The sequence below is a fragment of the Pristis pectinata genome, chromosome 9, assembly GCF_009764475.1.
Source record: "Pristis pectinata isolate sPriPec2 chromosome 9, sPriPec2.1.pri, whole genome shotgun sequence".
NCBI classification, from domain to species: Eukaryota; Metazoa; Chordata; class Chondrichthyes; order Rhinopristiformes; family Pristidae; genus Pristis; species Pristis pectinata.
In genome coordinates, this window is record NC_067413.1 from 5809231 (window position 1) to 5819575 (window position 10345).

General features: G+C 45.9%; 1 protein-coding gene across 1 annotated transcript in view; it reads left to right on the forward strand.

Annotated features, from left to right (window-relative positions):
• Positions 1 to 7405, forward strand: part of LOC127574585 (desmoglein-3-like) — a 146749-nt gene extending 139344 nt beyond the window's left edge. The window contains exon 16 of the mRNA XM_052023702.1: positions 2839 to 7405. Coding sequence (XP_051879662.1) covers positions 2839 to 3768 — 930 coding nt within the window. The 3' untranslated portion in view covers positions 3769 to 7405. The remainder of the gene's footprint in view (positions 1 to 2838) is intronic.
• The last annotated feature ends 2940 nt before the right edge of the window (positions 7406 to 10345 follow it).

Below are 10345 nucleotides of genomic sequence, written 5' to 3' on the forward strand. Positions count from 1 at the left end.
CCCCTCGTTCTCCTGCGCTCCAGGGAATAAAGTGCTAACCTATTCAACCTTTCCCTGTAACTCAAGTCCCATAAACATCCGTGTAAATTTTCTCTGCACTCTTTCAAGCTTATTGATATCTTTCCTGTAGGTAGGTGACCAGAACTGCACACAATACTCTAAATTCAACCACCCCAATGTCTTGTACAACTTCAACATAACATCCCAACTCCTGTATTCTGTGCCCTGATTTATAAAGGCCAATGTGCCAGAAGCTCTCTTTACGACCCTATCTACCTGTGTCGCCACTTTCAAGGAACTATGGATCTGTACTCCCAGGTCCCTCTGTTCTACCGCACACCTCAGAGCCCTACCATTCACTGTGCAAGTCTTACCCTGGTTTGTCCTCCCAAAGTGCAACACTTCACACTTGTCTGCATTAAATTCCATCTGCCATTTTTCAGCCTATTTTCCTAGCTGATCAAGATCACGCTGCAAGCTTTGATAGCCTTCCTCGCTGTCCACTATGCCCCCAACCTTGGTGTCATCAGCAAATTTGCTGAGCCAGTTTACCACATTATCATCTAAATCATTAACATAGATGATAAACAACAACCGGCCCAGCACCGATCCCTGCGGCACACCACTAGACACAGGCCTCCAATCAGAGAGACCACCATCTACTACCACTCTCTGGCTTCTCCCGCTAAGCCAACATTGAATCCAATTGACTACTTCATCCTGAATGCCGAGCAACTTAACTTTCTGGAGCAGCCTCCAGAATAAAAAAAGGATGATCACATTAATGGGACTATATTATAGATGTCCCGATAGTGGGATTTAGAGGAGCAAACTTCCTACAACTGTCTGCAATCTCTGTGCAAATTTGCTCCTCTAAATCCCACTATTGGGAGGTCTGTAACGCATCTTTTGGTTTCCATCTTTGCTTGTAGTCTTAACATCTACTTTCCTCACAGCCCCTCCACTTGCTGCCCTGCCACTCTGGTTCCCACCCCCCTGCAACTCTAGTTTAAATCCCCCCACCTACCCACCCACCCCCACCCCCCGGAGCAGCACAAGCAAACCTTCCCACAAGGATATTGGTTCCCTCCAGTTCAGGTGCAAACCATCCCATTTGCACAGATCCCACCTGCCCTGGAAGAGAGCCCAATGATCTAAAAATCTGAAGCCCTCCCTGCTGCACCATCTTGCTTAGCCACATGTTAAATTGCATCATCTTCCTATTTCTTGCCTCACTAGCAGGTGGCACAAGTAGCAATCCTGAGATCATCACCCTGGAGGTCCTGGCTTTTAACTTAGCACCTAACTCTCTGAACTCACTTTGCAGGACCTCGTCACTTTTCCTGCCTCTGTCATTGGTACCAACGTGACAGCCTTCTGTTCCAGCTAAGTGTTATCCACATCTATCTCCCACCTTTAAACTTTTATAGCCAGCAATACTGAATTTGCATTCCTGTCTGTCTGCACAGACTAAACTTATCCACAAACCCCATCTTATATCTGTGCACTAAGAATATAATAGAAAATGCTGGAAATATCCAGCAGATCAGGCAGGTTCTGTGAGGAGAGGAACAGAGTTAACCTTTCGTAGCAAAAAACAAAACGCTGGAGGAACTCAGCGGGTCAGGCAGCATCTGTGGAGGGAAATGGACAGTCGACATTTTGGATCGAGACACTTCATCTGGACTGAAAGATAGAGGGGAGATGGCCGGTATAAAGGGGTGAGGGGAAGGGGTGGAGCAAGAGCTGGCAGGTGATGGGTGGATCCAGGTGAGGAGGGGCGATGGGCAGATGGAGGAGGGGGGAGTGGGAGCAGCGACAGAGGCTGGGAGGTGAGAGGTGGGGGTGACAGAGGGCTGCAGATGGTGGGATCTGATAGGAGAGGAAGGTGGAGCCTGGAGGTGGGGAGGGCAGGTGGGAACAGTGGGGGGGAGGGACCCAGTGGGAGGGGTGTGTGGGCGATGGGCAGATGGTGGGTGAGGGAGGGGAAAAACAGGGTGATGGGGGGGGGGAGGGTGCAGGAGGAACTGGGGAGATCAGGAGGAGAGAGAAAAGGGGCAGAGGGGGAGCAGGTTGCCTGAAGTTGGAGAATTCAGTGTTCACGTTATCAGGTTGTAAGCTACCCAGGCTGAATATGAGGTGCTGTTCTGCATAGGATTTTCTGACGAAGGGTCTTAACCTGAAATATTAATTCTCCTTCTCTCTCCATAGATGCTGTCTGACCTACTGAGTGTTTCCAACATATTTAGGTTTATTTCAGTAACTGCAGAGTGTTGTGGACACAGCTCAGCACATCACAAAAACCAGGCTCCCCTCCATGGACTCTGTCTACACTTCTGGCTGCCTCAATAAAGCAGCCAGCATAATCAAAGACCCCACCCACCCCAGACATTCTCTCCCCCCTTCCATCGGGCAGAAGAAACAAAAGCCTGAAAACACGTACCACCAGGCTCAATGACAGCTTCTATCCCGCTGTTATAAGTCTTTTGACAGTCCAATAAGATGGACGCTTGACCTCTCAATCTACCTCATTATGGCCTTGCACCTTATTGTCTGCCTACACTGCACTTTCTCTGTAACTGTAACACTTTATTCTGCATTCTGTTATTGTTTTGCATGCCATCCATACAGATCATTTCATCACATCAGTGCATCGAGGTAGTGCAAGGGAAAAACAAAGTTTTACACTGTACCTCGGTACATGTGACAATAATAAACCAATTTACCAGTTTCTGCAATATGTTTAACATTGGATGACTGTATCACAGGAACTGATGACAAAACTGCTTGTTGCAAGAATCGGTAATGTCTCTATATCCCACATGTGTTTTATTTCAGAAGGTGCATGCCATTACTCAAGAATGGACATCTCAGAGTTTAAACGATTGTCTACTGGTTTATAACAGGGAAGGTTCAAACTCACCCGTGGGCTCACTGGACTGTTGCAACCTTATTGAAGAGTCTCCTTTGGATGACTCCTTCTTGAATGACTTGGATCCAAAGTTCAGGATGCTGGCTGAAATCTGCAGTGGGCAATCGATGAAGGAAATCTCAGAAGTAGTCAGCTCTCAAAGCTGGGAGCAGAAGAGCAGCCCTCGGCCATTGATCCAACAGGAGGAAGTAGTGAAGAAAGAAATTGTTTCGTCCAGCTCTGTGATGCAACAACATAGTGACTTCAACCCGCTGTCTCTGAAGAAGCACTACATCGTGACCACCACTATCCAGCCTAGTCAGGAAGAGCCCCCATTTGTTGGTGACCAGAGCGGTGTGACATCACGGCATGAAGAATTCCAGACCGTGTCCATCACAACTGACCCAGCAATGGCTCAGAAAATGGCAGTGACCAAAGTCGATTACGGCCCGGGAGGGTTCCAGGGGATAGTCCCATCCTTCACCACCACGCCTGCTGCCCAGAAGAATGTAGTAGTGGTGAGGTCAGGTTTGGGAGGGATCCAGAGTATGGCCGCTGACCCATCAACCGGTCAGGGATCTCAAATGCAGAAAACTGTGGTTGTGACAAGTTCAGTTAACACGGGATCAGAAGGAGTACAAGAGATGTTGACCAACCAGATGATTGGTCAGGTTCCTGTAACCCATGAGAATTCAGTAGTTACCGGGCCAGTCAATGCAGGTTTGAGAGAGACCCTGGATCACAGCTATATCAATAAGCAGGCAATTGAGAAGAATGTGACCACCAGCAAGTCTAACAGTGGGATGTATAAATCAGTAAAAAAGACGACCAAGGTTGTACAGTTAGTGCAGGAGTAGAGGATTGCTCATTACTTTGGATTGCAATGTTAGTGGGGGAGGTACTTTTAAATAAAATCTGAAAAATATTTAGTACTTTTTTTCTCTCAGGAAAAAGCAGCCGGTTTGTTTGGCAGCCCATTCACCAACCTAACCATTCATTCCCTCCACCACCAGCACACAGTGGCTGTGGTGCATTCTGTCCACGAAACACACTGTTGTTGCTCGGCCAGGCTACTTCCTCCGACAACACCTCCCCAACCCCCGCGGTCTCCACCGCCAAGGAGGGCGAGGGGCACCGGGTGCTTGGGCCACCACCACCTGCAGGTTCCCCAATCATCCCGACTTGAAAATGTATTAACATTCCTTAATTGTCGATGAGTCTTAACTCCATAAACTCCCTCCCCAACAGTGCTGTGGGAGCACCTTCACCAGAAGGACTGTGAAAACATTTTCACTCCTGTAGCGATAAAGGTTTGGAACTCTCTACCCAGAAGGGCGGTGGAGACAGTACGCAGAAGCCCTAGAAAAGGCCATGACCTGCAGGACTATGGAGTAAGAGCTGGGAAGTGGGATTCATCCTTACAGTTACCATGGATACGTTGGACTCTTTTCTGTCATAAATTTTTATTTTTGCAATGTAATGAACAATTTGAACTTGATATTTTAAATGCAAACAACATTTCTCCTGAGAAAAATAAGCTATTTTATCTGCTAACTTTTATTGTATATTTGAATTAATTACAGCATGTTTGCCGGGTTAAGGGGAACAAGCAAGGGACTAGGGATTATTTGGAGATTTCTACTGAAGGAGTTTAGAGTAACTAAACCAAGTGGCTGCTTCTGAGGTAATTCAAAAAACAAACCGCAAATGCTGGAAATTTGAATATTAGGAAATAATGACAAGTTAAATCAATTTATCTTAGAAGTGAAGCAACACTGGAAACTGCCATAATAAAAACAGACAATGCTGGAAACACTCAGCAGGTCAGGCAGCATCTGTGGAGAAAGAAACAGTTAATAAAACTTGCTGGTTCCCCTTTCCACAGATGCTGTCAGACCTGCTGAGGGTTTCCAACACTCTCTGATTTTATTATGGCTGTTTTCTCTGTGGCATGGTTCAAGGATTAATTGATTTAACGCCGCGTTAGATCTTAAAAAGAGGAGACAGTGTCGGTATTGAGATACAAGAGCCTGCAGATGCTGGGACTCTCGTTCTCTGCCTCCACAGATGCTGCCTGACCCTCTGAGTTCCTCCCAGTGTTTGTTTTGTAGCATTGAGATAATTTAGGAGTGTTAAATTCCAAACATGCAGACGTCTTGGAGGAGAGGAAGTTGCAAAGGTTTGCTTAGCTTGTATTTAAAGTCACAGCTCTGGGGTAGAAGCTCAAGCATGTCCATTCTTGGGAGGGCACAAGTTATTTGTATTGCCGCAGTGAGCTGGTGCCAGGAGGTATCCAGTGAAGCACCAATGTGTTCAGGTCCTTTATTAGCAACCACAGGCCAGGACTAGGAGCAAGAAGAGGTGACTGGGAGGGAGAATGGAGTAGGGAGATCGGAAGGCACTTTGAGTGTTATTCCTGAGTTTCGCCCATGTTAGTCATTGAGTCATACAGCACGAAACAGGCCCTTCAGCCCAACTCATCCACGCTGACCAAGTTGCCTACCTGAGCTGGTCCCATTTGCCTGTGTTTGGCCCATATCCTTCTAAACCTTTTCTGTCCATGTACCCCTCCAAATGTCTTTTAAACATTGTAAAACATAGAACAGTTCAGCACAGTACGGGCCCTTCGGCCCACGATGTTGTACTGACCTATATAAACCTACCCCATAATCAATCTAACCCTTCCCTCCTCCACAGCCCATAACCCTCCACCTTTCTTACATCCATGTGCCTATCCAGGAGTCTTTTAAATGTCCCTATTGTATCAGCCTCTACCACCACCCCCGGCAGTACGTTCTAATTGTCCCCACCTCTACCATTTCCTCTGGCAGCTCGTTCCACATACCCACCACCCTCTGTGTGGAAAAAGTTGCCCCTCAGGTCCCCTTTAAATCTTTCCCCTCTCATCTTAAACCAATGCCCTCTAGTTTTAGACTCCCCTATACTCCAGGGAGAAAAACTGGGACCATCCACCTTATCTATGTCCTTTGTGACTTTATAAACCTCTATAAGGTCACCCCTCAGTCTCCTATGCTCCAGGGAGAAATGTCCCAGCCTGTGATTAAAGGAGATGTGAGGGGCAAGTTTTTTTTTACACAGAGTGGTGGGTGCCTGGAACGGGCTGCCAGGGGTGGTGGCGGAAGCAGATACAATAGTGCCGTTTAAAAGGCTGAAACGTCGACAGTTCCTTTCCCTTCCACAGATGCTGTTTGACCCACTGAGTTCCTGCAGGCCTATTTTACTGCTGGGAATTCCATGCACCAGAGGTTTCTAGTATTTGTAATTACTCGCATTCTTGATGTACTTCAGGTGTTTGTTGTCTGATCATGACCAGCAGTAATTGGATTTCTTGGAGAATGCAACACAAATTATCATTCTTGGTTGTAGTATAATCTTGTTTGGTGATATTTAACATGTCTGAATGATAGATTAAACCAAGAATTCTCTCTTTGGAGTGATTTTAATTGTCTTGCAAAAATCTGTAGAACATATATATATAAAAAACATTAAAATGTATTTACTAAGAGGCAAAGTACGTGCTATGCTATGCAATGCAAATTAATACCACGTGGATGAAGGTTGCTGTGAAAAGCATTTATTTGGTTATTGTGTAATGATAAAGAAGTATTAAATTCTAGTCTTTCAAGCATCCCTGAGTTGTGCCTTCAGCTCAAAAGATTCCTTCCTGAACCCTTCCATGTTTCCATCCATCCCTCAAAACCCGGGTGATCCATCATGATATCTCCACATGTATCTCCATGCCAATTTTGTGTGTGAGCACTCATGTAAAGCATCCCAGGATATTCTTCTATGTTAAAGATGCTAAATAAATGAAACTTGTTCCTAAGAAATAGAAGCTGGGGAAGGCCATTCAGCCCATCTGCACCCCCATTTATTAAGATTGTGGCTGATTTTTTTTTAACCTCAGTGCCGCTTTCTTGCACTAACCCCATTTCTGAGTCCCGTAATCTACAGAATTTAAACTCCTGATGAATGGTGGACTGCTCACTTCCATCACCTTCAGGGGGAAAAGGTATTAAGGAAATCCCTCTGAAAGGAATTTCCAAGGAAAGCCTGTTGATGCTTGCTTATGATCAGGGTAATCTCAATCACTGTAACATTTAGAATTGAGTATATATTTTTGAAATGGAGAAATTTTAAATGACTATTTGCTGTAATATTTTGAAGTCTGCATGGTTTATGCCTTCCTTTCTACAAATCTTAGTGATGGACACATCGACAGTGAACTCTTTATATTATGGGAGTTCCAAGTAACAATTGCATTGCATGAACTTGCTTTGTTTGTAGAATTTTGTTAATCTCTTTCAATAAATCTCATACAGGGACCTGATTATTTGTTGATTTGTCTCATTAATTTAGGGTTTCCTATGTTTTATTATTTAAAAACTGCAAATAAAAGCATGTTCTCCATTAGGGGTGATGTGGAAAGATTTGCTTTTCTGAAAAGCCGTATTTTACGTTTGTATGTTTTGTTTGGAATAAAGTTTTTTTTAAAGTAAAGCTGGTTGTTTAGAGTCATAGAATCGTACAGCATGGAAATGGACCATTCAGCCCAACTCGTTCATACTAACCAGTGGGCACCTTTCTGTCATGGCTATCCCTCGAGGTCGAGGATGATGGTCTTCGTTCCGCTGATCTATTTATGGGCTCTCAAGTGGCTTATGAGTCCTTGAGAAGTAGCCCACAGAGCGAAGATGCCTGTGTGTGTATTTGTTTAACGTGTACTTGATGTTGCACTACAAAAAGCACACGATACTTCACAAATCAACCAACTGATTCCAATGGCATGGAAACCACAACGATTGGAGCTGATGGATTTGTTGCAGCCTTCAGCCATTGAGTTCGAAATAACTTTACCTGCCTGTTCCACTGTTGAGGTCTTGGTTGGATTGTTCTTTGTCAGGGACCTCACCATCAACCTTTCTGCCAAGGGTGACCCTACCAGGAGCATAGCTCCAGACAGCATCGCTCTCGGGATCTCAGGACCACACAAGCTTCTCCACCATGACAAGGTGACAATCCACAGAGAAGACCATTCTGTATTAAACCCATCTCCCAGCACTTGGTCCACAGCCTTCTTTGCTTGGGCGATTCAAGTGCTTATTTAGACACTTCTTGAACACTGTCAGTGACCCAGCTTCAACCACTCTCTCCGGCAGTGCACTTTGTTGGTGAAGAAGGTTCCTCCTTGCCCTAAATCTATATCCTCTAGTTTTACCTATCTGATATGGGGGAAAAGTTTCCTGTGGTCTACCCTGTCCATACCCCTCATTTTACATGCCTCAATCATGTCCCTTCTTAACCCCCTCTGCTCCAGAGCAGACATGACTGAGGTATGTAAAATGAGCCTCTCCTCCTAACCAAACTGCTCCATCCCAGGCAACATCCTGGTGTGTTAAAAAAAAAGCAAACTACTAGAGGGGCTCAGCAGGTCGGGCAGCATCCTTGGAGGCGGGGGGGATGGTCAATGTCTGGGTCAAGACCCTGAATCAGGACTGAGAGCGTCGAGGGGAGGACGGGGTGAGGCAGGAGCTGGCAGGTGATTGGTGGAACCAGGTGGGGAGCAGGTTGATGGACAAATGGAGTGCCTGGATTAGAGGGCATATACTATCAGGAGAGGCTGGACAAACTTGGGTTGTTTTCTCTGGAGCGGCAGAGGCTGAGGGGGGACCTGATCAAGGTTTACAAGATTACGAGAGGCATAGATAGGGTAAGATATCTTTATTAGTCACGCATACATCGGAACACACAGTGAAATGCATCTTTTGCGTAGAGCATGCTGGGGGCAGCCCGCAAGTGTCGCCACGCTTCCGGTGCCAACATAGCATGCCCACAACTTCCTAACCCGTACATCTTTGGAATGTGGGAGGAAACCAGAGCACCCGGAGGAAACCCACACAGACATGGGGAGAACGTACAAACTCCTTACAGACAGTGGCCGGAATTCAACCCGGGTCGCTGGCGCTGTAATAGCGTTACGCTAACCGCTACACTACCGTTCCATCAGAGTCTTTTTCCCAGGGTCAAAATGTCTAATACTAGAGGATATGCATTAACATGAGAGGGGGTAAGTTCAAAGGAGATGTGCGGGGCAAGTATTTTACTGAGAGAGTGGTGGGTGCCTGGAATGCGCTGCCAGGGGTGATGGTGGAGGGCATTACGACAGAAATGTTTAAGAGGCTCTTAGACAAATGAATATACAGAGAATGGAGGGATACGGACATTGTGTAGGCAGAAGGGATTAGTTTATTTAGGTACTTCATTAGTTCAGCACAATATGGTGGGCCAAGGGGCTTGGTCCTGTGCTGCACTGTTCCATGTTCTCTGGTCTATGATTGCCCTTGTTTAATTCTAAGCTCTAACCAAATAGCCTCACTTGAAGACCCTTCTGAGAAATCCTCGCATATTACTGCAGTGATGGTCTCCCTGATCAATAAAGCCATGCCCATTCCTCTTTGCCATCTACCCTTGTGAGGCATGAAACCTCTAGATCTTGTTACCTATCTTTCAGATGTGATTCCAGTGCCCCAGTAACTGTCCCTGGTAATTCATTACACGTCCCCCACAACCACTAGGTTGTGCTATTGTGCCAGGAATACAAGTCTACCCAGAATTTTGTCAGGAAAGTCTAATTTCAGAAATTTTGTTGCCCCTGGATCCTCCTCTTCGAGGAACACTTGCTTCCATTCTGTTCCAGTTCTGAGGTGACTGATGAGGTTGAGGTGGAACCTGTGGATGGTCCACCCATTGGGCAGGTCCTAGTGATCCTACTGTGCTGGATCCTACCCGATCGCAGTTTCCGGCTTCCAGCCAGCGCCCTGTTTACCTTGTTTCCACAGGTGAAGTGAAAAAGCTCTTGGATTTACCTTCATCTTCCATTAGTCTTCACTCTTTGGTGTTGGAGACACTTTCAGATTGGACCAACAAGCAATTAGAACGCATGCAAGTTTTTCACCGTGCCTCGGTACAAATGACAATAATAAACCAAAACCAATACCAATACCAAGCAATTAGAATTGTTGTTATTGCAAGAGGGTTAAAATATAAAAGTAGGGAAGTCTTGCACAAGGCACTAGGGAGTACCTGGTACGATGTTGGCCTCCTTATTTAAGGATGGAGATTCTTGCACTGGAGACAGTTCAGAGAAGGTTTACTGGATTACATGGAAAATGGGGGCTGAGTAGTCCATTCGGCCCTTCCATCCTGCCCCACTGTTCACGGCTGACCCTCCATCTCAACATTCCCAGTCTCATCCCGTACACTTTGGTGCCTTTTGTGTCTAGAAATCGATCTACCTCCTTCTCAATATGTTCTGTAATGGCCTTAGCCAGAGAATATGACAGGTTTGACTTCCTCTGAATGAAGGAAGCTCTCCCTCATCTTAGTCCGAAACGAATTACCACGGACCCTGAG